The following is a 27,766-nucleotide window of genomic DNA, read 5'->3' on the forward strand; positions in this document are numbered from 1 at the left end:
AGGGAAAAGGAATGGTGAAGGTCAGGGAAAGTGTGGGACCCTTACTAAATGAGGGAGGCAACATAGTGACAGATGATGTGGAAAAAGCTGAAGTACTCGATGCCTTTTTTCCTCGATCTTCACAGACAAGGTCAGCTCCCAGACTGCTTCACTGGGCAACACAGTGTGGGGAGCAGGTGAGCAGCCCCTCAGTAGTGAAAGAACAAGCTAAGGTCTATTTAGAAAAGCTGGACATGCACAAGTCCATGGGTCCAGATCTAATACATCCAAGAGTGCTGAGGGAGTTGGCTGATGTGGTTGCAGAGCCATTGGTCATTATCTCTGAAAATTCATGGTGATCGGGGGAGGTCCCATACAACTGGAAAAAGGCAAATATAGTGCCCATATTTAAAAAAGGGAAGAAAGAGAACCTGGGGAACTACAGACCGGTCAGCCTCACTTCAGTCCCCGGCAAAATCATGGAGCAGGTTCTCAAGGAATCCATTTTGAAGCACTTGGGGGAGAGGAAGGTGATCAGAAATAGTCAACATGGATTCACTAAGGGCAAGTCATGTCTGAAGTCTTTAAACCATGATTTGAGGACTTTAGTGGCCTGCATTGTGCAGGAGGTCAGACTAGGCTGGGATGATTGATCATAGATCATAGGATATCAGGGTTGGAAGGGACCTCAGGAGGTCATCTAGTCCAATCCCCTGCTTAAAGCAGGACCAACACCAACAGGGGATTGGTCATCTAGTCCAACCCCCTGCTCAAAGCAAGATCAATCCCCAGTTGGTGTTGGTCCTGCTTTAAGCAAGGGATTGGACTAGATGACCTCCTGAAGTCTCTTCCAATCCTAATATTCTATGATTCTGTGATTTCCTGTTGAATGAAATGTGGAAATGATTTAGTGTTTTTGAGTCATTAAATGAAAAAGCACAATAAGTTTTATCAATTATTGTTTATTACTTGACAGATTTGTGCTTAGAAATGCTGATACGTGCAAAGATTGGTTTAGTTCAGATAAGCATTCAAGGATTTGTTAGAATAGATTTTCTTTGTAGATTTCTCATGCTTTCTGTTTCTGGCAGCAATAGTAGCCGTGCTCTCTGTATTATCTTTATACTGAAATGTGAAGTGAAGTGTGCAAAATTTAAAAATGCTCTGTGTTCTTTACAATGGTTGGGTTCAATTCTTATTTTTTACAAACCAGTATGCCCATCTCTAGTATAGGCACTAAATGTAGATAGGAATTTTGTCTTAGTTCAGTGGTACCCAAATTGTAGGGCATGATCCCCCCACGGGAGCATGGAGGAATGTTTGGAGGGGTGTGCAGTGGGGCCTGGGCTAGCCCCCATGGGGGCAGGGAGGGAACGCCACACTTCCAGCCTTGCTTCTCCCCCAGCCCTGCTCTGCTTCCAGGCCTGGGCTAGCCCTCATAGGAGGAGGGAGGGAGTGCCATGTTTCCAGCCCCACTCCACCCCCAGACCAGCTCTGCCCCAGACCTATTGAGCCCCCAGTCCCACTCCATCTCCACTCCACCCCCTGCCCTGTCCCCAGACCAGCTCTGCCTCTAGCCCCAGCAACTTCCCTATCCACAATTCCGCCCTCAGCTCTGCCTTCAGCCCAAGCTCTGCTGCTCAGGAAGCCTTGGCTGTGCAGTAATGGACGGGGTGCAGACAGATTCTGTTAATAGTGAGGGGGGTACAACTGGAAAAGTTTGCGCACCACTATCTTAGGTGATGTCTTCAAAGAGGAGCAGAAGTGGATGGGTTTAATGATACATGGGGTTTTAATTTGATTATTTAATTAGTTATTCATAATTTTACATATAGACATCCTGTATAAACTAATCCTGACCAAGGAAGATATTTAACATGCTGTAAAATTATATATAAATTATATATTGTTCACTGCATGTTAAATATTTGAAGGAAATGTAGTAATTTCAGTGCAAATAGAGAAGTATTTTCCAGTGATGATGAGGCATAGCATGCCTCTTAAAGGTTCAGAAGAATTTAATGGGCATAGAATTGATTTTGAAACCTAATCTAAATGCATTGATATTTGCTATTGTGTGTAGAGTGTCTTGTATGTTATTCTGTAAATGGGAGTTCTCCATTGCACTTGGATAGCATAGAAAAATATTTAAATGTTTTACCTGTAGGTGACAAATGTCACTGATATCGCAGACTCCAACACCTTCAGTTGTTGGATTCATTGCACCTGAAGCAAGGGGAACGTTGTTCGGGCTTGCCAAAGGAAGGCAGCAATGCTTTATGGTGAAGGACGGGGGGAAAAGAAGTCAGAAATTGCAGCAAAATGTGAGTGGTGGTCAGCTTTGCAGTGCTGACTCACCCTCTTGGAATGTGAGGGTGGAAAGCTTTAAAGGTGCAAGCCCTGGGCGTTGGAAGCCCTTTCTCCATGCAGCAAGCAAGGCAACAAGGAGGTACTGGATAAAGGAACGGAATGGGGAAAGGGAACTCTCATGATTGGTACGGCAGGGAGCCAACCATCCTTTCTTATAGCTCACCTTAACCCTCCTATGAGGCAGATGATAAGGTCCAAGCCATGGGTTAGCTGGGGGTCCTGGATGAAAAATACAGTGGGAGCTGGTGAAAGCCCCAGGTAGTTATTTGAATAAACATAGATTTGCCTGCACTTTACACTTTATCTGCCAGGTATTCCCAGACATCTATATAATAAAATTGTGGCCTGATTAAATCGGTATCAAGTGTCTCCTATCCTCCTTTCTGGACAAACCTTTTTTCTCTGCAACACAATTTTTGCTTTCCTTTTACTTGTGTCAGGAAAGTGAATTTTACCTTTCACTTTCTGTCAGTAGTTGTTTATTGCAGTGGTTTTCAAACTTATTTTCTGGCAACCCAGTTGAAGAAAATTGTTGATGCCCACGACTCAGTGGAGCTGGGGAGGAGGGGTTTGGGATGTGGCAGGGGCTCAGGGCTGGGGCAGAGGGTTGGGATACGGGAGGGGGTCAGGGCTTTGGGCTAGGGGTGCAGAGATGAAGGGTTTGAGGTGCAGAAAGGAGCTTCAGGTTTGAGGGGGGGCTCAGGGCTGGGGCAGGGGCTTTGGGCACAGCCTTACCTCTGGCGGCTCCAGGTCATCAGCGAGGGTGCAGAGGCAGGCTTCTCACAGGTCCTAGGCTCTTGCCCACAGGCACCTCCCTCCTCCGCTTTCAGTCGTCATTTCCTAACCAATGGGAGTGCGGAACCAGTGCTCAGGGCAGGGGGCGGGCTCTGGGGTGGGGCCAGAAATGAGGGGTTCAGGGTGTAGAAGGGGGCTCTGGGCTGGCGGGTCAGGCCGAGAGATTTGGAATGTGGGAGGGGGTTGTGGGTTGAGGCAGGGGGTTGGGCTGTGGGAGGAGTGAGGCTCTGGGCTGGGGGCCAGGAATGAGGGGTTTGGGGTGTAGGTGGGTGTTCCAGACCGGGACATGGGCCAAGGGATCCGGAGTGCAGGAGCGGGCTGCGGATTGAGGCAGGGGTGGGGGTGAGGGCTCTGGGGTGGGGCTGGGGATGAGGGGTTGGTGCTCGGGGTTGGAGTGCAGGCTTACCTTGGGCGGCTCCCAGTCAGCAGCAATAAGGCAGGTGCCTGCCTGTGCTGGCTCCATGCTGTGCCCTGGAAACAGCCAGCAGGTCTGACTCCTAGGCAGGGGACAGGAGGCTCCGTGGCACTGCTCTCACCCACAAGCACGTCTCTTCCTCCCTAGCCCCCCTCAGCTCCCATTGGCCAGGAGTGTGGAACTGGTGCTCGGAGCAGGGGTAGTGTGTGGAGCCCCATGGCCCCCACTCCTAGAAGCTGGACCTCCTGGCCACTTCTGGGGCGCAGCAGTCCCCCAGGACAAGTAGAGACTAGCCTGCCTTGGCTCCGCAGCACCACTGACCAGACTTTTAATGGTCCTGTCGCTGGTGCTGACCAGAGCCGCCAGGGTCCCTTTTCGACTGGATGTTCCAGTCAAAAACCAGACACGTGGTCACCCTACTCTGGGTAGCTAAAGGAAAACAATACAAGTTGAAAGAAAATAAGTATATCACATTTCTAATGCCAGTATCTGAACTACTGGGAATATTTGGAGATACACTGTTAACTTTTAGAAGGAAGGAAGAGAAATGACCAATCTACCAAATCTCTCTAGATTATTCATGATGATATTGGGTACAGTAATGTTCACTATGTATTCATGTTTCTACAGTATCTGGAGGAAAGATGCAGACATCAGTGCCTAGTTTAGAAGGGATAAACATAAAAAAAAAATTAGAAGGACTTAATGCTGACTGTGCACCTTTTCAATTAAACACAACCATTCGACAACAAAATGAATATTTCTCAATGCATAGGTCTTATTCACATTGGTGATGAACTTAGGGAAGTCAATGGGATTCCTGTAGATGATAAAAAACCTGAAGAAATAATACAAATTTTGGTAAGTAACAAACACATTTTAAAACCTGTTTAGAAAAAAAATTAGAAAAAGTAATTAGGTTTGCCATTTCAGAGGTGCCTATTTTTAAAAAGTATATCAGTGCTGTTTTTTCCTTGTACTATCATTTGCATCCCTGTCTCTCCCTGGGCCTTGATGATGGGTTGTATTTTTTATATTAACATTTCATTTATAAAGGGTGAATAAATGTTACAGATAAGCATGTTACAGATCTAAGTAGTTTGTGTTATAGGTAGTTATGTGCACATCAGTGAGAAGTGATCTAATGTTGTTGAGTGTTGTAGAAGTATATCTAATGTTGTTGTGCTTTCCCAGCTTGTGCTCCTCTTAACTACACCGTTGCTAATAGCCATACAAACTTGTAAGTTTGGAAAAATATCACACCATTCATAACTTAATCTATTTTCAGGCATATTCTTTTTGAAAAAATGTATTGCTAAGTCTTACTGTTATAGAAGTACTCTTTGCTGCCAAGTACATGTGTGGATGCCCCATTAAATTGACTGGCTTGCTTTAAATGTTTGTCTCAATAGCCAATATGATTAACTTCAAATCTTGACCTTCTCAATGGTATTCTATCCCTGCTCTATGGTTTTGTATTCCCTATCGAAATGTATTTTCCTGCAAAATTAATATTTGTAAAAAAGTAATCTCCAGAAACACAATAGCAAAGGTGTGAGCAGTTCCCCCATTTACCTTGCTGAAGTACAATATAAACATCAGAAGCTAGTTAGAGCCATTTTCAATGGTTAACTGTATTACTGTTTCCAGTCCCGATGCTGGTGAAATAAGGACTTGGCTGCTGTTTTGTCAAACACTAAACTTTTGGATTGCAGGCTTGCAGGCAGAAGTATGTCTCACTTAGTAGTGAACAGACCTGTTTCCATTTTGCTTGAATCATTGGCTGTCTGTTGCATTGTGCTAGTTTTTATGGAATAGTCTGCGTGCAGCAATAGCAGAGTCTACAACTAATTAGCACTTCTTTCAATAGCAAAATGTCAGGCAGGCAGTGGGACTATATTGTGGTTTATAAGTAAAATTCAGCCAGACACACACTTTAAATAGAGCATAGGGAGAGAGGAGTGGATGAGATGGTTGATAATGGTTAACTTGTTTGAAGACTTACTTTTTTCCCCCTCTCTTTAGAACACAGTCTGTTCAAAAATATTTTCCTTGTTCTGGTCTTTTTAACTTGCCAAAAGAATAAATTCCAAGAAAAACAGTTTTATGCTACAGTTGTGGCACAAACCTGTTTGAATGTTTGTCATTTTTTGAATGGTATAATGTTAGTTGGAGTATTCCAAACTTTGCCAGGAGACTTGGGGCTGTACCTGATGTACATAAAACTGAAAAATTACCTTTTCCCTCATCTTCAATATGGAACAGCAGCCTCTGAAACTGCAGGTCCCAGCTTCTCAGCTTGCATCTTTACTGTGAGCAGTGGTACACAGACCAAAATGAAGCATTGCAAACCAGAACCTGCAATCTTCACAGTTCACAACTCCATATTGTGGCATTATAGAACTCCATGGGTCATATATGGGCTGCATTTTGACTATCTCTGCATTAATTTGGTGTCCCTCTTGTTTGCATTTAGAATCACTGTATTGTTTAAAATTTTGAGAAAGTAATTCTCAATTTGTTTTCTGTTCAAAATATTAATCAGGCTCAGTCTCAAGGAGCAATTACGTTTAAAATTATACCTAGTATCAAAGAGGAAACATCCACAATAGAAGGCAAGGTAAGCCCTAATTATAATGTTTCATATGACTGTTGCAGTGACCCTTACACTGCATATAAACATTTTATAAGGACGTGGCATAGGAAGACAGACACAGGGCTGGATTTAAGCAGCAGGACGAAACTTTACTAAGTCATCAATGGGGAGGGATGCTATACAGCCACCCCCTCACATACCAGGCATTTAAATGAATCCCAGTGCAAGGTTAGAGGACTCTCACCATATAACGAATGACTTTGAGTAGACTTGACTAGGCCCACCTCTAGAACTCAGCTCACTTCTGAATCCTCTCTACCTCCACACATGTGAGTGGGGGAAGAGAAAGTTACCAAGGGAGTACCTCAGTCCATTAAAATTGTGCATCTCCACTTCTCCTTACAGTCATGAAGTCCACCAGTAAAATCCCAGGTCTCATTTTCCTCTGGGAACAGGCCGTTTTAGTCTTTATGTTCACTGGACACTGGCTTAAAGTTACACAGACTAAAACATTCCTACTGTAGACTTCCACGTAAACATTTTACAGCAATAAATTTTTATAACATTGCATAATTTAGTTTAGAGTTCTTTGCAGTAAATGCAAATAAAAAATGGGATAAACCTATGGTTTGTATTTAAGGATATTGTTAATCTTAAATAAAACACTCTTTCTTCCAGATGTTTATGAAATCCCTATTTGACTATGATCCTACTGAGGATAAAGCAATTCCTTGTAAAGAAGCTGGGCTTTCTTTCAGAAAAGGAGATATCCTTCAGATCATGAGCCAAGATGATGCAACCTGGTGGCAGGCTAGACATGAAGGTGATTCCAATCCCAGAGCAGGCTTGATCCCTTCAAAACATTTCCAGGAGAGGTGAGCTACTGTGGTACATAGTTTCATTTTTCTTCATATACGAATACTTTTCTTTCCAAAGCCTTTAGATCAGCATGGTTGTCATACAAGTGCTTGTGGATTACAAGGTTATGATCAACTTTGAAACCTTGCATTGTGGTAAAATAACTGAACTTGGAATCTCCTTGTCCAAATAGTTTTGATTTCCTTCCTTGCCTGGCTGGAATGAATAATGACTAATAGGATAGTGCTGATCCAGTTTGGAAGAAAAGCCATATGGAAAATAGCACTTCAATATCTGTAGCCACATTGATGTACTATTCAGGAAAAAGAGCTACAGCAGTTTTTGGAGAGCTTACAAAATTTAAGACACTGGGATTTAATAGCACTTGAATAGATTGTATTGTTTTGGGTTAATTTAAAAAAAAATCTTTCAGGTTATTTTACAATAGTTTCATGATGCTGAGTGTTTATTAATCCCAAACTCACACTGAAAACTGAGGCTTTTGTGTCTTTTTCTCTCTCTTCCTTTACCCCCTCCAATATTATAGGAGATTTGCATTGAAAAGACCAGAAGTACATATGCAGCAACTGAAAATTTCCAACAGAAAATCATGTAAGTCTGTTAAACTGGAATAGAAATCATACTCTTGGATCTCTAACCTTAGAACAACATTTGTTTCAGCCCAGTCAAGAGGGTGTACTACTCCAGGGTGCAATAGCTCCTGAATCACATTATCTCAAAAAGAAAAGCATATATATATAATATGAAAACTGTAATTATTATGATTTGTTCCTACAGTTCAAACTACAATTCCTCTCAACTTGCTGACTCATTAAAATATTCAGGGCCCAACCCTTAGACTTAGAATATGTAATGCCTTTAAAAGTCAATGAGTATTTTACCCGTTGAAGCCCAAAAAAGATTTGTATTTTCATACATGTAAACACTGTGGGCCCCATTCTGTAGCACTTCATCATCACCATGGTGGAATTAATATCAAGCGAGATAAAAGGCCAGATACCCTTATGTCTGTAAATATTGGTCCCCCCCGGCCCACAAATGGCTCATATGTATCTTTTAAAAATAAAATTCTTTACAGGCTTCAGTATAAACCAGTGGTTTCCAAACTGTGGGTCATGACACCAAATGGAATCGTGTCATCAGTAGATGGGATCGTAGCGATCCCTAATGTGCGGAGGATGCCATTTTCTCTGCACAGCATGACTTTGCATGTGAGGTCACAATGCCTGGAGGACGCCACTTTGCTCTTCCAGATGGCATCCTCCATGCTGTCTGGGGTCCCAACAGGAAAGACTTCATTAAAATGGGGTCATGTTGGAAAGGAGTTCGGGAATCCTTAGTTTTAAGCATTTCTTACCTTCTGTTTAAAAAAACCAAACATTTTAATGCTCTTGATTTTTAAATACAGTAGTTATACAATGTGAAGAAAAATGATCTCCAAGTTAATCTATACATAGAAATAAATGTATTTTCTCCATTGGAATTTACATTAACATCTGTTTTAAATATTCTTATATTTTTCACTTGACCTGTTATTTCTTTCAGTTGTGCAGGCTCATAACAAAGTGAGCACACTGTGAGAGATAATCAAGCTGTGAAAGACTCTAAATCTTAAATACAAAGATGTTTTTTCTATGAGTTTAACTAGAAATGTTCAGACTCCAATGCCCAGTGGGTATACTGTTAAAACTACCACAAAATCAAAGAAGTTGAGGGATATAACAGCAGACAATGGATTATATCATATATAGTGTCGCATTAAGAAAACAAAGTTAAATACATCTAAATGTTGAATTTGTTCAGTGCTGAGGTTACAATTTTCTTTAACTCACCCCCTGTCTTTTAGGTTAGATACTTACTGTTATTTAAATAGCTTTTGTGTTTTAGTAACCTTTGTTAGTTATAAAATGATATTGACTAAAAATATCCTAATAACATGCTGTGAAGCCCAAAGGCGTAAATTATAGTTGTAAATTGAAATAATTCTGAGTCCAATCTTTGTAGTATTCTTAGTATGCTGCCACAGAATAACCCGTTCTGTGGGGAACACCCCCAGCTGGCAACTGATCTACTGCTTTTCTAGGTTCTCATTAAAGTTGCTCTATCGCAGTGTTGCTAACTTTTTAGCTCTCAGTTTGTAGCTGTTAGTCTCTCCAGTTGTTCACAACCTTGTGGCTGAATAGGAGGCTCCTTAAACAAGTGGATCTTGATTATGGTGACAATAGTGCTTTCCAACAGGTGGATTGAACACTGTAATGAATGTGGGTCTAGTGTGGTTCTCTCTGTGACTGTCTCCTGCCTGGAAACTTTCATGAGAGAGAGAGTAGAAGTGAAAAGATGCAGATCCCCTTACCGTGTAGGCAGACCATGCTCAATGGGGAATGCCAAGGCTATGACTTAGAGAAGGCTGCAGTCTGGTGATCGTTGCTCATTCTTGTCTTGATCCCACCTTGCCCTCTTTAGGTCTGCATTTGCAGAGCCCAAATGATGTTAGCACCCACACACACACCATTCTTTGCTCATATCTCCTTGAAGCTACAGCATCTCAGGGACAATCAGTAAGCCGTAATTCCCTTCTTAAAGGTCTCTTTTGGGCAAAGTAGGCTGCAGCTGCCATCCCCTTGGCTGCTGCAATGAGTCCTTGGACAATAGTGATGCCTTCATAAGAGGGTAGCCTGTTGGGATGTCACGTACATTTGTTCTTCAGTTCCCCTCTTCCTCACATCAAGTGCTCCAGGGGCAGTCTATCACTAGCTGCCACCTCCAGCATTCTCAAGACTTACTTACATGGAAGAGAATGAGTGCTTTTCTGACATGAAAGCCATCCTCTTCCAAAAGAGCAAGTATGAGTTTTTGCCATGGAAAGGGCTTCCTATCCTTCATAGAAGAGGTTACTAAAGTCTCAGATTTGCCTAGGGAGAATGCTCAGGACCAGAATGCCACTCAGTTCAAGTTTTAGGAAGAACTTTCTATCTATTTCCCCTTCCTTGAGGACATTCGGGTGTCTTAGTAGAAGTTCAGTGCCCCATCTGCTCTTTCCAAGATTATGCACTGTTTTATCATCTTCTCAAGTACAGCCATGAGACTCTGACATGTGACTCTCTCCTACATATGAGCACAGGAGTCACCTTGTCATTCTCGAAGTAGGAGAGAAATTAAGCAGTTCAGATTTGAATGGATAATATGGCGGCAGTGGCAGACATCAGTAAGACAGGTGACACTTGGAGCAGGAGATGGGGCAGGAGAAGTTGCAGTCCTGATGAAATTGGCAACACACAATTTGACATCCCTTGTCACTACCCATGTGGCCATGTCACTCTGTCTCCAGGCAGACTAGCAAACATGAAGGTTCTGTTTGCAGGGGAATGGGAGTTGCACCAGTAAGTGTGCTTGAAAGCCAGTAAATACTGGTGGACACCAGCATCAGATCTGTTCACAGCAAACAAGAATATCACAAGTCCCAGGTTTTGCATCTGTTACTAAAGGAGGGTGCCATTTTATTTTTGCCATAGGTTAGGAGTGGGGGCAGAATCTTCTAATATGTCATCCCCCTTTTGTTCTGATTCTTTGGGTTCTGAGGCAACTCAGATCAGATGGGGCAGCTTTGATTGTGCCAAGTTGACTCTGCTGTTCGTGATACTTAAAATTACTAATTGGACCAGTCTGAGAAACGCCTTCCCCTTGATCTGATCCTCAACCTTCTGGCTCAACTCTGGTGTCTCACATATTCTCCAGGGACTCCTCACCCTAAATAGAAAAACACTCCATTTATTAAAGGATTGATTTTTAAAGAGAGATCCCTAATTCACCAGGCACTCTCAGACCGATTGGGTAATGTCCACAAACCTAACATCAAATACAGCTTAGATAAACAGAACCTAACCCGACACTTGGGGAAAGTTCCATTTCTGGGTCAGGAATAAAAGATGGCAAGTAGATGTTTGCCCTCTTCTTCTAGTACAGGAATTTTCCCAGGAAGACTTTGAGTAAGGCACAGCCTATGAAACCCTGAGGAGACAGATATCTGCTTTAGGGATGCCAGCAGGGGTCCCATTGAAAGGTTTCCCCAATGTGGTTAACCAATTCATGAGCTCAGCCAGAAATATTTCAGGTAGACTGCAGAAAGTGGTCCCAGTCTGAAGGCTCGTTTGTTTTTGCAGAACTTTCTTCCTCATCCCCTTCAAGTCTATAGTTTGTTTCTCTTTTCTGGTTGTTGATTAAGGAGGCCTTACTGGTGACCATCATGAAGGTGGGAAGAGTTTAGAAGCACTGTTCCTGATTCTTCATAATGATTCTTTGAGTGCTTGTCCCTAAGTGTATTCCACTGTAGGTGCGTATGCGCTCCATATGCCCAGAGCCGGAGAATTTTGAAAGCGATGTCCACTGGTCCACGCATGCTCTCTTGTTCACCTTGTTCCTCTGATAAGGAGATAAAGAGCAGGGAGGACTGACCACCTCTCTAGTTCCTTCTCACTGCTGCATGGTCCAGATTGGAACCTCCAGGGTCCCAAGCTTTGTTACTTTATCTGTGAGCATATATATCTGTAAATAGTTTTCCAAGTTTTTAGAGTTTAAAGGTTTATCGCATAGTTTTCGTGTTTTATAGTTAGTTAGACTCCCTGACCTGGAGAGTGCCTCCCACCCTGTACTCTGTTTTGGGTACTGGGCTGTGTCCAGAACTCTGGGCTTCAAAATTTGTGCTTTCCTGCCCATGGTCCTTCTCGAACAGCGACAACCACCAATGCTGCTTTTACTGTCTTGGGGAAGCCCACACTGCAGCAGGGTGCAATATCTGCCATTTGTTCCCTCGTCATACTCAGGAAGGGCAGGAAGTTTGCCTTAGGAAGCACCTAATGGACAATGCCATAAAGCCGCAATGATTTCCAGTCCAGGGAATTAGCCCCCTTCCCCTATATTGGCCTTACTCAGCAAGGATTGTATCTCCTGCTGCGAGATCTGACTTAGGAGTGAAGGAGTCTACCCCCAACAAATGGCTCATGGGATCTTGACAGGAAAGCAGGAAGTGTTCTCATAAGTATGAAACTAAATCCACTTCACAGAAATTGGACTCAGCCCTGCCTAAAATGAGCAAGTCTTTAAGCTCGGCCCAAGACTAAGTCTCAGGAGCATGACAAGAAAACCCATAAGTCTAGGGCTCTGTCAGCACCAATTCAGCAGCAGTGGTGACTTTGGTACTTCTGAAGCACAAACCCCAGATTTTGTCAGTACTGACAAAAAGCAGTCGTCGAGAGCCTTGGCTACCCAAGGTACCAACTTTGTTTTCCAGAGATGTGATACAGATTGTGCAGTTCCATCGGTTTGGCAGACAGGATCCCTCATATTCCATTAAGTGCCGAGACCAAGCTCCTTCTGAGGGCATCTTCGCTGTCCCAGAACAGTTGTTGTTCTTCGAGTGGTTGTTCATGTCCATTCAAAGTATGTGTGTGCACGCCGCATTCACGCCATCTTGAAGATTTTCCCCTAGCAGCGTCTGTAGGGTTGGTCCGGGAGCCCCCTGGAGTGGCGCCACCACAGCGCCCTATAAAGGGGCCCGCCGACCCTCCACACCCTCAGTTCCTTCTTACCACCGGTGACGGCTAGCTGGAACTTCTCTTGCATAGCAATCTGGCAGTGTTCTATCCATACCATTTAGTTCGTGTATGCAGTTATATAGTTAGTTAGATAGATCTTTGTATATAGTTTTCATAGTTGGGGGGTCCCCCCCACAGTCTTCATCACCCGCTGGGGCATGCCCGGGTCCCCCGGGTTCAAACTCTGCGAGGACTGCGGGAAATTCATGCCTAAGAGTGACCCGCACTCTGTGTGCTTGAGGTGCCTCAGAGAGAGCCACCAAAAGGACCGGTGCTCTATCTGTAGAGGCTTCCGCTCTTGAACTCTTAAGGACAGGGCTCAAAGACTTAGAGTCCTCCTGATGGAGGCGGCCCTGCGACCACCCTCGGACCCAGAGCCAGCCAAGGCGGGCCCCAGCACATCCTCCTTGGTGCGGAGTGTACCGGCATTGGCATCAGGACTTAGAGCCCAGCCCAGGTCGTCCAAGACCCGGCACCGGGCGGAGTCAGGTCATAGGAAGTCGGCCTCAGTGCGGCACCACTCTCCTTCGCTGGTGCCCGCCAAGAGAAAGAAGCCGGTGAGGGATCGGTCTCCCCACCAGGACCCAAGCTGACTCCGCCAGTGGGGCTAAGTGGACAGGCTGGGCTACAGACCCCCGAGGTTCCGTCGACTCCCACACTGCAGAGAGGGCGGTCGAGTCCGGACCAGCCGAATTCTCTGGGCCTCAGCGGAGACATATGCCCCCTGTCAACTCCGGAGGCACTCGAGGCGGCTTCAGACATGATGGGTCTCCCGGCACCCACCTCCCCACATCATAGGGAGTTGCCTACTGTGGTCCACCCTCCTGCACATGTCCGTTCAGGCGCCCCTGAAGCTGCCCCTGTTCCCAGACTTGATCACGCAGGACTGGGGCTCCCTCCACCATCCGAACCTCAAGTCCCTTCACCTCACAGCCTGGATGCTCCATGGCTGAACCCAGTGGAATTGTACTGTTCCCAGCAGGTCAGGCAGGTGCTGCTGGGTAGCAGGAAACCGTCAACTAGGGCCACCTACCTGACTAAATGGAAGCACATCTCCTTCTGGTTGAGTCAGAGGGGTCACGACCTGCTGGGGGTTCCAATTCCCGCTGTCCTTGACTATTTGCTTCACCTACGACAACTGGGCCTCTCCCTTTCCTCCATTCGCATTCACTTGGCAGCCATATCCGCCTTTCATCCGGGAGAGAGGGGTACCTCAGTGTTTGCGAACCCGCTGGTTGGGCGTTTCCTCAAGGGTATGGACAGGCTCTTCCCACATGTGCGTCAGCCAACCCCTGCTTGGGACCTGAATCTGGTCCTCTCCGTCCTCTCGGGGCCTCCCTTTGAGCCTCTGGCTTCGTGCTTCCTGCTGTACCTGTCGTACAAGACCACCTTCCTGGTGGCGATCACCTCGGCCCGACGGGTGTCGGAACTTGGAGCGTTAACATCTGAGCCCCCGTACACAGTCTTCTGCAAGGACAAGGTCCAGCTGAGACCTCATCCGGCATTCCTACCCAAGGTCATTTCACAGTTCCACATGGGCCAAGATATCTTTCTCCCGGTGTTTTATCCGAAACCACACGCCTCCAGCGAAGAGCGGAGGCTACGCTCCCTGGATGTCCGCAGGGCCTTGGCTTTTTACATAGAGCATACCAAGCCGTTCAGACACTCAACGCAGCTCTTCGTTGCAGTGGCAGAAAGGATGAAGGGGCTCCTGGTCTGCTCTCAGCGAATCTCTTCGTGGATCGCGACTTGCATCTGGGAATGCTACCGTATAGCTAAGACCCCTGTCCCTCTGGTCACGGCCCACTCCACTAGGGTGCAGGCCTCCTCTGCGGCGTTCCTGGCTCAGGTTCCGACTCAGGAGATTTGTAGAGCGGCCACGTGGTCCTCCATCCACACGTTCTTGTCTCACTGTGCCATCATGCACCAGGCTAGGGATGATGCAGCCTTTGGTCGCGCAGTACTCCAGTCTGCAGTGATCTCCGACCCCACCTCCTAAGGTTAGGCTTGTGAGTCACCTACTTTGAATGGACATGAACAACCACTGGAAGAAGAAAAAACAGTTATCCACCTTTTAGTAACTGTTGTTCTTCGAGATGTTGTTCATGTCCGTTGCAACACCCACCCTCCTGCCCCTCTGTCAGAGTGCCAGCAAGAAGGAGCTGAGGGGGTGGAGGGTCGGCGGGCCCCTTTATAGGGTGTCGTGGTGGCGCCACTCCAGGGGGCGCCAGGACTGACCCTATGGACGCTGCTAGGGGAAAATCTTCCAGCTGGCATGCACGCGGCTCGCACAGCCTACTTTGAATGGACATGAACAACACATCTTGAAAAACAACAGTTACTGAAAGGTGGGTAACCGGTTTTTTCCTGCTCTGTTGGGTCCCTCCCTTTCAAGAAAGGTCCTGACTCCACCCTGAGAGCTGACTTTTGGGAGGAGTCCATCTTTCTTTCCATCTTCAGGTTATGACTTCCCTCCAGTGACACCACCATTGGATCCGGAATCAGCTTTCTCTTCTTCGGGAAAATGAATCTTTATTTCCTTCTTCAAGACAAGCCCTCCCAGACTGGAGGCCTGGACCAGCTTGGGACCAACCTCTGCCTCATCACCTGCCTTGGAGCCTTTGACACCCCACACGATGGAGACCTCTGCAACCCTTGTTCAGTCTGTCCTCTTGGCCATACTGGGGCTGTAGAACTCGAAGAGTCGGTCCAGTCTGCTAAGGAGTTGTCCCATCCCTCCCTTCTGAGGGGCAACCTGAGCTGATCCAATTGAGGAGGAGGAGTACCCACCAAATCTGATGGTTCTGCTGGAACCCACTGTGGTTGCCATGATCATCTCCAGATTCCTTTTGAAAAAGTTCAGGATCTTCAATATAAGCTTCTGGACATCCTCCAGTTCCCTTGTTTCAGCTGAATAGCGCTCCCTGTTAATGAATCCATCCTGGAACCAGTTAGAGCTATCTGGCATGTCCCAGCTTCCCATACCCTTGCTCCTAAGAGGGCAGAGAAACTTTACTATGTCCCAAGCCAGCGGGGCAGAATTTCTGTTCACTCATCCTGTCCCTAACTTTTTCATCTTCCAGACTGCCACAGATATATGCAGCAGCACTTTCAAACTATCCAGACTGATAAGGAGGGCAAGCATCTCAACTTATTGAGAAGGAAGGTCTTCTCTTCCTGTAGCCTTCAGTTCTGGATAGCCAATTACCATCCACTAATGACTAAGTACGATTTCCTAAACTATTCAAAATGTGCAGACTTTGCTGACAAGCTTCTGCAGTAGGGCAGAGCTTGTTTCCAGGCTCTCATAGAAGAAGATAAAATGGTGCCAGGACCACTCTTTGATGAATGATAGATGCAGCTAAAATGACTTCAAGAGCGATAGTTACTTCCATTGTAATGTGCAGGATCCTCCATCTGCCCTGGGCAGGAGGCCAGGGTGCCTGAGAGCAGCCCCCCAGCTCATGTCCCTGCCCATCAGCACGCTGCACAGGGTAGGCAGAGGGTCCAGGTCTCCCCACAGTGGCCTGAGGTCCCTGGATAGCTCTTACCATGGCCTGGCTCTGGCTTCTGGCCTGGCCACAGGGTGGGGCCTATGGGGGAAGAGGAGGAGAAGGGGATGGAACCCTGTGGTGATGGAGGGTTAAGGCCCATCTCAGCCCACCACTGGGAAAAGCCCACAGCCCCTGCTGCTATTCTGCGCCTGTCTGAGGCTACTATGCCCATGTTAAAAAGTGGCATGCCCCCCTGACACCTTCCCCACCCCCTGATTGCAGCACCCCTGGGGTGTGGGTGGCCCAAATATTCTTTGTCCTCATGGTCCCTATAAACATCATCTACCTCATCTGGGTCTGCCATCTGCATCCTCGCACCCTCCTCCTACTTGAGTACTGCTTTTCAGGCATCCTCAGTGGGATACGCATAGGGACCAACAGTCAAAGAAGAGAAAGTTACTTACCTTATAGTAACCGGAGGTGTGTAGTCCCTATCTGTATTCCGCTCCCTGCCCTCTTTCCCCTCTCTTTCAGCTAATCTTTTGATTTGTTGTAGACAAGGAACTGGAGCGGTGTTTGGTGCGCTCTGCTCTTTATCTTCTCAGTCAGAGGAACAAGGTGAAAAAGTACATATGTGTGGCCCTAAAGAGTCTGCTTTCAACATTTTCTGGCTCCGGGCACATGGAGCACGTGGGTACCGACAGTGGGATATAGATAGGGACCACACATCTTGAGGAACCGCCAGTTACTGAAAGTGACTCTCATACCTGAACTATAGCCATTAACTTTCATTCATGAAGTTTCCATCCTACTTCCCTCCTTTTGTTATTAAAGAGCCTTTATGGTATTCCATAGAACAGAGCTGTAAAATTCTGCCTGCCTTGAACCCAGGACTTTCAAAGGCCCCAAGTTAGAGGATAAGGTCTCTCATTTTGTCATAGTGAAATTGGTATGCACTTCTATTTAGGAAGCATACATTGCCAAAGGGCATCTCTCTTGGTGTAAATGCCCAATCCCTTTGGGGAATGCTTTTATTGTAGACTGAAAAAGAAACTGCCTCAGTGGGAAAGATCTGCAACAGTGACCTGATAGCTGGTCTTCATGTAGCCTTGTCATTATAGAATTAATATCAATGTATCACTGGACACAGTTTTTCACTATAGTTTGAGATGGTGTCCCCCAGATCCTCTTTTCAGTAACCACAGCTAGGTCTCTTATGACGCATTGGAAAGTATATCCTAGTTCCAGTTATTGTTGGGGGGAGGAGAAAGAGGGCAATTCTTGCAAGTCACAGCATTTGGGGATCATATAAATTCACTTTCTGTGAATGGAGACCACCATTCTGAAAGCCCCACTTAGGACACACATCTCTCACTGTATTGTGCAGGTCTTTTGTTTTGTTGGTGTTTGAAACTATAGAGGCTTCACGTGAGAGCATGTTGGGCTTCATTAAGCACAAATTGCCTACCAACATATTTCTAGGTGCTTTAGCTACCTAAAGCATAGCCTAAAGAAGCAGTGTCTTAGTCCCAGACTGAGGTCTCCTTCACAGAAATATTTTACAAGGAGAGATCAAAATCCTTAAGGGGCTTCCTCAGAGTGTATGCTGGAAGTGTATGTAGGACAATAGTATTTACTTGTATTGCATCCATAATATCAACTATGTGGCATAGCTCTTTAAGTACATTAACAGTGTTATGCATTTAATAATCTGGATTCATAATACAAGCATCCTTAAGATGTTCTGTGTACAGCTAATCACATTTTTAGTATTTCAACTAAAGGCTTAATGTTTGTTAATCAGGGATTGTTATAATTATATATAATAATATATATATCATTAAAGTAAATAAGATTATTTTATAATTATAAGTAAAGATAAGTAAATATATATTCTAGTGATGCAAAGAAATAAAGTAAATGACTTTTGGAAAGTTCCTGTTAGCCCATATGAATTTGATTCTCCATATTTACCCCATAATAAAGCATGTTGTGAATGTATATTCACTCTGTGACACACACACGTCATGAGCCTAAATGAGTTGGTTTATTCAGTAAAACTGGGTTTTTTGTTCTGTTGCAGAAATGTATAAACATCTATGTTCTACAAAAATCATTCTGCTTTCAGAAACTTTACTATAAAAATTTCAATTTGTATTTATAGGTAAATTTGTTTTTCACCCCCCCCCCCAAATAACAGCCTCGGTATAAATTATCAAAAGAATGTGTTTATGTGTTTATAATGGCAATAATAACAGAATTTAGGAATAGTGCAGCAAACAGGTAGCAGTTTAATATAAGCACTGCTAGGCACAGTCAACTACTTGTTATGTAAGTGTCTACATTACCTGGAAATAAGTAAAAGTAAATCCCCTAGCATTGTAAGAGGGAAGAAAATCCCTTCCACGCACCTCCTTCTCTTCTTCCTTGAAGAAAATCATTCTCACATGACGTTGGTGGAGGTGAAAATATCTCACACATGGCTTTGGAGGAGTTTGCAAAACCACACGCTAATTACAGTGGATTATGTTTATTAGCAACCCCTTGGTTGCCAGCAAAAAGTTGCCATCATCCAGCAGTTACTAATAAGCAGAAGATGCCGTTCCAAGGTTGCCACTAGGGAAGGAAGTGCTGGCTGTTCCCTCCCTGACTACAGACCTGCAAACCTGCCTGCGGGCAGGGCATCAGTGGGAAGGAGGGAGCCAATGGGCTGCACCATACCTCTCCCTGCACTCTCTGGGGGTTGGGGCACAACACATCCCAATGCTTCCTTCTGTGGGTGCAGCCCCCTGCAGGGCATAACCATGAGAGTTCAGGAGAGGTACTGTGCAGCTCTGGCAACTAGACTGCAAACCCGCTCCCTGCTATTGCTTTCCCACAGCCTCCCTTCCTAGTCCGCAGCTTCTTAACTCCTGTGTGGTCCCTGTACACAGACAGGGTTGTGGGGTTCCAGACACAAAATGAAGCACTGGTACGGGCTGAGCAATGGCCACAGGCCGGTTTGTGGGGCTGCAGCTAGGGAAGGACTGTTCCTACACTTCCTTCCATGGCTGCAGCCTTGCACACCTGTCTGCAGCGAGGGTCTTTCTTCCAAAAAATGTTGTTAATAAGCGGTATGTCATTGCCAATATTCTAGTCTCATTAACATTAAAGTCAATGGGATGGGATTAGTTCCTGGCAAATGTTGCTATTAACTGTAAGTTTGTTAATATCTGGGTTGCTGTTAAAAGGTGTCTAATGTACTTTGGAAACTGGGAGAAAATCGTAGTCTCCTTGGAAAATTGGAGGGTAGGTAGTGATGGAGTGACTGTATATAAGTAATGTGATGGAAAAATTGGCAACACAAATGGAAGAGGCATTGAATGAAGATAAGGATAGTGAGTTAAATGTCCCTGCCAGCAGGTATATGGGATCTTGGGGAGCAGTTACCACACAGGTGGGGTGCCAATTAATTTCTTTATTAAAGGAAAAAGGAAGTGGTGGGAATTTAACAATAAAATACAAAACGGGATGGGGTGTTATAGGGTGTTTACAATAGACAATGATGGGGGTTTCTTATTGAAAGCATGTAGGGAGTTCTAAATGGGGTACTGTAAGTGGGTTCAGCACAATGGGATGCAGTTACAGTCAATAGCAACTCAAACTTTATATATAACAATCTAATACAGTGTGAATGCAAAAACTAAAAAAGAAATGCAAAATTAAAATGGTAGCTTCTATATAAAATGGTTAACAATTTTAGATAGAATGTATTAAGTGGTTAGTGGCCTATATACAATGTAGACACAATGTGTATTAATGCAAATACAAAGTTATATCAGAAAAGTGGAGCAACCAAATGGGGTGTGTTTATAATTGTGAGGCTTGATAACAAGAGTGTACCTAATGACTGGTCAAGGAACAGGAGGGAGGGGAAGTGAATGATTAGAGTGAATGATTAGTGGCAACTGTATGAGGGAGAGTGTGGCTGCAAGCAGAGAGAGACTTTGAAGCCCTGCAGGGTAAGGACAACGGACTAGAGAGAGGTTTAAGCAACAAGCGACACCAAAAACAAAGAAAAAAGCGGCAAAGTGTTTGGGAAATTTCACAAGGGAGAAGCAGCAAGGGTTTGGGAAGTTCGGAGGGTTTGCAGACATGGGGGAAGCAGCAAGGAGTTGTAACAGGAGACACGGAGACAGACAGCACACAGAGGAGGATGGAGCGGGGAAAACAGACAAAAGTTATACAGAGGAAGAAGCGCAAGGGTTTGGAAGTTTCACAAGGGGAAGCAACGCAAGGGGTTTGGGCGGAAGTTCGCTAGCGTGATGCAGACAGCGGGGGGGAGAGCAAGCAAGCAGTTGAAAGGGACACGGGAGAAGCACACGGGGGGGGGATGGAGTGGTGGAAAAACAGATCAAGCTATTACAGAGGAGAAGCAACAAAAAACCTATCATTCTTAACCAACACTAGGCCAAAAACAACAAATATCACATCTAAGCAAAACTTTAAAACAAGCAAAGCTGTTTACGCTGGGTAGGCAACTAATAACAGCAAACGTATAACAAGGAGTGAAACTTACAAGCTTTAGTAATGCTTAAAAACTAGAACTTGATTAAGAAACTAAAAAACAAACCTATGGGTCACCTTATGATATGGGATTTACCAGAGGGCGGGAGAATGGTATGTGCCAGGGATACAGGGGCCTTTTCCCCCCCAAAGGGGATTTGGTTGGCTGCAGCGGGATACCGCTGCAGAGCAGAGAGCCCCGAGGCAAAGCGCCACAGGAGCAGAGCTTAGCAGCGCACAAACTTATTTTAGCAGCAAGTGGCCGCGGAGTTTAGGAGAATTTTAAGACAAGACCAAGGCTTTAGTATGATCTGTGATTCTGGGGGAGACAGAACCAGCAGCTAAATAATAAAATAAGAATAATAGAAGTTTCCCAGAGGATTCTTACCAGCCCCAAAGTCTAGATCAGCGAAGGCAGAAGCAGCAAGAACATCAGAAGGCGTACAGTCTCAATAATCAGGAGATTCTTTTAGCACAAGCAATTTGTTGCTTTGTGGTGTGGGGGGTTCAAAAAACGGGGTTATGCTCAATAATTAAAATGAAAGCGAGAAAGGAATCCCCCAAACCCCTGCGCTAGATCAGACCAGCAGCAATGCAGGAACCTTTCTGCTATTATTTTCAAAAATGGCTGCGTGTTTAAAGGCAGACCAGGCAGTTTCCCGCCATTACTTTTGATGGCCTCCTCTTGATACAGGGAGAGAGGAGGCAGAAAGGAACTGTAGTCGGAGCAAAGATACTGTCTGGGCACGAGTCCTGGTGCAATAGGTGACTCAGAAGCACATGAGGCCTGTATGACCTTCTGCCAGATCTTAAAAACACAATAGCGTCTTGCAGCTCTGGACATCTGCCTTACCTCACACCGCGTAGCCAGGTTTAACAACATGTATAACCAGACTAAACCCTTCAACAGAGGCAATTCCACTTGAACACAAGTTGCCAAACCCTTTGAGAAGGCAATGCTCTTGTAAAAACTTAAGGGCCTCCCTTGAAAGGCCATGGCCCTGCTAAACAATCTAAACACGCCAGGGAGGGCGCCAGTAGAGGAGAACCTAAGAACAAAATGGAGATGGGACAGCTTAAGAAACAAAAACGAATGGGGGATACTGTAAACAGACCAAAGGAAGAAGAGAATTAGAGGAATGGGGAAGCACAGAGGAAAAGTAGGAAAGTAGCTTTGAGATGGAAACATGCGAGAGGCGGTTCATAAACAGATGGTTAGGGTTATAATCTCTCTTTTACCTTTAAAGGTTTTAACTAGCCTTAGTAACCTGGAACACCGGACCAGAGGACCAATCAGGAACAAGATACTTTCAAATCTCGTGGAGGAGTCTTTATCTTGGCTTTTTGGGTTTTTCTTGTACTCTCTGGGTTTCCTGAGAGGGGACCCAGACATGTATACAGACTCTCCAATTTTTCTGAAACAGCCCCTCTCTGCTTCAATTTAGAAGTACAGTTAGAAAGGCGGTTTAGTCTCTCTGATTGTTTTCTTATTATCAAATGTGTATTTTTGCTGGAAGATTGATATCTCTTTGCATGCAGCGTTACTTTCGGCGGGAGAGTCTCTCTAGTTGTCTATAAGCTGAAAACCCTTGTAACGTTTTCCATCTGATTTCTACAGAGACAATTTTACTTTTTCTTTCTTTTATTTAAATTTTTGCTTTTTAAAACCGATTGTTTTTTTATTCTTGTGTGAGACCCAAGGGGAGGGAGTCTGCACTCACCAGGGAATTGGTGGGAGAAAGGAGAGAAGGGGGGAGGAAAAGCCTGATTTCTCTCTGTGTTAGGATTACTGTCTCTCTCTCATGGAGCGTCTGAGAGGGGGAGAGAAGTGGGGGGAAGGTGAATTTCCTCTCTGTTTTAAGATTCAAGGAGTTGAATCACAGGTATCTCCCAGTGTTATCCAGGGAGCGGAGAATCTGGGAGGAAGAAAGGAGGGGAATGGTTTATTTCCCTTTGTTTTGAGATCCAAGGGGTTTTGGGTCTTGGGGTCCCCAGGGAAGGGTTTGGGAGCCAGAAAGTGTCCCAAAACACTATATTTTTGGGTGGTGGCAGCTCTATCATTTCTAAGCTAATAATTAAGCTTAGGGGGGTTCATGCAGGTACCCCATCTTTTGGACGCTAAGGTTCAGAGTGGGGAATCATATCTTGACAAGGGGTGAAAGCTAGAACGCAGGACGATGGGAGAAACTGAAACAGCTTATGGCCAAAGGAGGAGAACACAGTAAATGGGTTGGAAGATAGAAAACAGAGCAGGGGCAGTAGTACCTGTACCATTGTTAAGGTGTGTTACAGAGTTCAGTGTTTGCAGGATCTTTAGCCTTTATTTTGTAAAAATTTCATTGAAAAGGTAAAAAACAAAACATAGACTATAAACTTTGAGCACTGTTTGGATTTTTCAAAGTGGTTTGATGAAATGCAATTTTTACTCAAAACCTAAACAGTGTCCTCTGCAGTGTTAAAACAGAATAAGTTCCTAAATGTATGGAATGTGTGACAGTCCACTGTGCTGATTTGTTGATGTAATTGGTGTGAAAGCTCACAGAGGTCACTCTTTAAGGTTTTATGTTAGAGTGCAAATTTGATGAAGTTGAGGTACTGTGTTGTTTCTGGATATCTGTTGGCAATAGATATGTAAGCCTTCTAGGATGTTGGGTTGTAGACATATGAAAGTGGAGGAATGCACTCTTGTTTCCATTCTTTTAAGGTGCTGGAATATATCCTGTCACAACCGTAACTGCCTCTCTACATAACTTCTGTTGCTAATTAACACTGCAAAAAAGTTAGACTGATGAGAAAGCACCGAAGAAAGAATGAAAAGATAGGCCAACATGTACAACAGAAATTAAGAAAAATGCAGTGAAGGAAAAGAAAAGGAATAGACATGTGGGACAGAGTAATTTAATCATATTTATATTAATGTATAGAAAAATTGAATTCTGCAGTCCTCATAAATAATGGTTTTTTTATTTCTGCACATACACTAGATTCTGGCAAACCGATAAGTTGAATTTGTGGAGTGCTCAAAAGTTAGGTGAATCCCCTGTTCTGTTTCTGTTCTGTTCCTTCTTCTTCTTCCGCATTTTCTGCTCCTTATTTCCAGCCCCCTTCTACTCGTCATCCTCATCGTACAGCACAATCAACCTGATATTCAATGGACCCTCCCCATTTCATTAACTTTAATGGTCCCTAATCTCAAATCTGGCTCTGATGTGTATGGTGTTGAGTGTGAATACAAGAAGCTTAAACTTGATGTGGAAATTGAGGGGAATCTGTTGATTCTTGTAAGCATTTCACTAGTTTTTCCATGAAGTGCACAGTTATTGCATGGGTACTTCAGAGAATGCACACTTCAAGGTACCGCAAGTGTAGTATTTACAAGAACCATACTGATTCTTCTAGGAAGTCATCCATTTAGGACGCAGTGCTCCAGACCACAGAAAATTTGATTGTCATATGTGATCCAATGAAACATATAAACTAAAATCCATTACTAGTCAAAGGAGAAGAGGGAATAAATCAGCCAGAGGGCTGTTTAGGGGTGAGATGGTACACATTCAGAGGTCACAGTTGGGCTGTTAGATTTTTTTTTTAAGTGCATTTCTAGAGCTGTGTGTAATGTGCACAGAATTGTGCACTTTAAAGCTGATTGATGTTCAACTGCTCCTGTTCAGCAAGATATTTCAAATGTTAATAACCTTTGCTAGAGGTTTGAACTGAGTTTTGAATTAACAAAGTGGTTTCTGAATTTTTAAAATTCAATTCTTTGAGTTAAGTGAATAAAAAGACAGTGAGATAAGATTTACTGGGAGAAAATTTTGTGTGCGCACATGCATGTGTGCATAATGGGAGGTGTCACATTTCCAAATGTCAAGTGGCTGAATGGGATTGTCCTGAAGGTGTTCAAAAAGTTCATATTTAGGCTGAGATGAAGTGTAACAAGTTTCTGCCCAAATGGAAATTTTTTCCGAAAACTCAGTCACTGCCAACCAATGCTGTAATGTTTCCATCTGTACCTTGTTTTACAGTTCACCTTGTAGATAAAGCAATTGTCACCTAATCTTTTAGAAATGAATAATTTCTAAATTATTTAGTTTCTGTGCTCAGCTATACCAGCTAAGACATAACCTTCGTTCAGTATAAACATTAATTTGGCCTTAATAGCTCACACTGTGTTCGTTCTTACACTCCAATGTGTGTGGTCTGTGGTATGAAGAAACAGTTCATCATTCACAGAGTATATTTTACACTAGCTGTAGCCCATAACTTGTATTAACTCAGGGAAAAATATATGCAAGGTAGAAAGAGATGTTCAAACGTGTCTGCGCTTGAAAAAAACATTCATCCTGTGTTTTGAGGCTAAATGCAGATACTTTTCTGTGAGCAAAGTTATTATTATATAGCCTTTCTAAGGCTTAAAAACATCTCGCTTTAAATTTTGATTTAACCATATATGATTGGCACCACATGAGCAGGAGGAAATATTTAACTGCAGCCAAATGGTGTTCATTCAAACAAGATGTAACTGAGTTTGTCCAAAGATGAGTGTCTTTTGAATTAAAGATCACATTCTGCCAACAATACAATTTAAACCGAGTGAAAGAATGAATACATTGTACATGGTACTGTTTTATTTGAGGGACAAACATTTAGGAGAAATATATTATAGGACTTTACAGTTCATTACAATAAGACTCTTCAAGTTTGAGACTTGAATCAGTCTCAGCATCTGCATGTGTAGATACTATAACACCCTGTGCACATGAAGCTAATTCAGAAACAAAGATGGTTTTAATGTCACATTTTACTGTTAACTTAGCATGCTAACATCTTTGTTCACACAGAAAATTTTTGCACTTGTATCTTCCATCTTAGGATCCCATAGTGCTTTAGAATGTTAGTCTCATCACACCACTCTGAAATAGATGAAGCAACTGGAAGTGCAGAGCGATCCAAGTTTCCCAAAGTCATACAAGAAGACCCAAGCAGAGTTGGGAATAGATCCTATATATCTCTGCTCTCAGTCCTAGGCCTTAACCACAAGGCCATTCTTCTTCCATTTCCAAATTATCTTGTCATATGTTTTTAAATCTAAACATATAGCATAATCAAGTTTGCTCACCTTAAATTTGCTTTAAAGCTTTATCTTTTTTAAATGTCCCTCTGATCCACAAAAAAATGTATAACCTATCAACAGAGCAAAATAGTTTAAATGTCAATTGCTCTGCTAAGTTTTTCACTGCTAACAAACCAATTTGTTTATAATTGGATATATTCACTCTAAATTAAAAATTATTATTTATTTGCATTATCATGGGAGCTTTCATCATGGACCAGGACCCTATCAAGTTTAGACGTACAAATCCAAATTCTTGTACAATGCAGTGCCTTGTTTGATCGCTAGAGTCGAACAGAATGTGAGGGTTAGTGCAACATGTACATTTGCCCAGGAACCAGAACAAAGCTTCTGTGTCTAATTTTAAACCTATCAGCCTTTAACAACGTTTCTTTGACAAAAATATGGTGAAGGAAAAATTAGCAGGAGTTAAATATTTAATTCAGGGCTGGATTGGAAGTCACAAGCAATTTAGGCACCCTTTGGAGTGGCCCAAGGTTTTGAACATCACAAGTCGAAGCTAATAATAATTAACTAATAATAATTCAATGATTTATAGTTCTTTGTGCACTTAATTTAGCATTTGTGCATTGTTTTAGTCTAGCATTCTGGCTTTGAACTCTGTATAAAATCAATAAAAACATTAACTTCCTAAATTAACTTTGTATTTATGCTTCCTTTTTTTCCCCATTCCCCCATTATTTTCTCTCTTCCTCCTGTTCCTCTTGGTTTCTCTTCCTCCATCTGTTTTAGGTGGGTTCCTTCAATCTATCTTTTTTATAAATTTCCCTCCCTTTCCTTCACGATGCAGAAAAGGACTAGAGGTTACAGTGGACGAGAAGTTGGATATGAGTCTACAGTGTGCCCTTGTTGCCAAGAAGGCTAACTGCATTTATGGGCTGTATAAGTAGGGGCATTGCCAGCAGATCGAGGGACGTGATCCTTCCCCTCTATTCAACATTGGTGAGGCCTCATCTGGAGTATTGTGTCCAGTTTTGGGCCTCACATTACAAGGAGGATGTGGAAAAATTGGAAAGAGTCCAGCAGAGGGCAACAAAAATGATTAGGGGGCTGGAGTACATGACTTATGAGGAAAGGCTGAGGGAACTGGGATTGTTTAGTCTGCAGAAGAGAAGATTGAGGGGAGATTTGATAGCTGCTTTCAGCTACCTGAAAGGGGGTTCCAAAGAGGATGGATCTACACTGTTCTCAGTGGTAGCAGATGACAGAAAAAGAAGCAGTGGTCTCAGGTTGCAGTGGGGGAGGTTTATGTTGGATATTAGGAAAAACTTTTTCACTAGGAGGGTGGTGAAACACTGGAATGGGTAACCTAGGGAGGTGGTGGAATCTCCTTCGTTAGAGGTTTTTAAGGTCAGGCTTGACAAAGCCCTGGCTGGGATGATTTAGTTGGAGATTGGTTCTGCTTTGAGCCGGGGGTTGGAGTAGAATGACCTCCTGAGGTCCCTTCCAACCCTGATATTCTATGATTCTATGATTAATACTTTTTCTCTTTCTTTTCAAGTGTTTGCTACCTCCTTCTTCATGCTCACTTTAAATTCTTCCCTTCTTTCACTCCTCTACTCTCCATTCTGTCTTCTGTCCCCCTGTATTATCTTAGTTGCTTCCTCCCTGCACAGTGTTCAGTCGATCTCCTCTTGCTCACCCCCATGCATCACACAGTACAATTAAATAAGATTTTATTCACATGACAAGCTGTACCAGTGTTGCCAAAATTAGAGACAGACACTTTATGCATATAAATACCTGCTTCTCACATGCAGAGCTGCTAGTAGCTTGCGGTAATTCACACATCTCCTAGTAACTAGCCCCTAACTTTGGTGTGGGAGGTAGTTATCCTGCAAAATTATCTGATGTTCAATTTGACAACCAAGTGTACCACCTGTAGGTGGCTGTTACAACACTTAAGAATACATTGGGACTTGTTGATATCCCTGGTAGCCTCTTTTCATCACAGACTTGACCCCTTAA

General features: G+C 43.8%; 1 protein-coding gene across 6 annotated transcripts in view; it reads left to right on the forward strand.

The window, feature by feature from the left end:
* MPP7 (MAGUK p55 scaffold protein 7) overlaps positions 1 to 27,766 on the forward strand; it is a 354,373-nt gene that overhangs the window by 267,985 nt on the left and 58,622 nt on the right. For all 6 annotated transcript variants that reach the window (XM_075062267.1, XM_075062269.1, XM_075062266.1 and 3 more), the window contains 4 exons: positions 4,335 to 4,420; positions 6,105 to 6,179; positions 6,834 to 7,030; positions 7,561 to 7,625. In XM_075062267.1, coding sequence (XP_074918368.1) covers positions 4,335 to 4,420; positions 6,105 to 6,179; positions 6,834 to 7,030; positions 7,561 to 7,625 — 423 coding nt within the window. The remainder of the gene's footprint in view (positions 1 to 4,334; positions 4,421 to 6,104; positions 6,180 to 6,833; positions 7,031 to 7,560; positions 7,626 to 27,766) is intronic.

The sequence above is a fragment of the Chelonoidis abingdonii genome, chromosome 2 (genome assembly GCF_003597395.2).
Source record: "Chelonoidis abingdonii isolate Lonesome George chromosome 2, CheloAbing_2.0, whole genome shotgun sequence".
NCBI lineage: Eukaryota > Metazoa > Chordata > Testudines > Testudinidae > Chelonoidis > Chelonoidis abingdonii.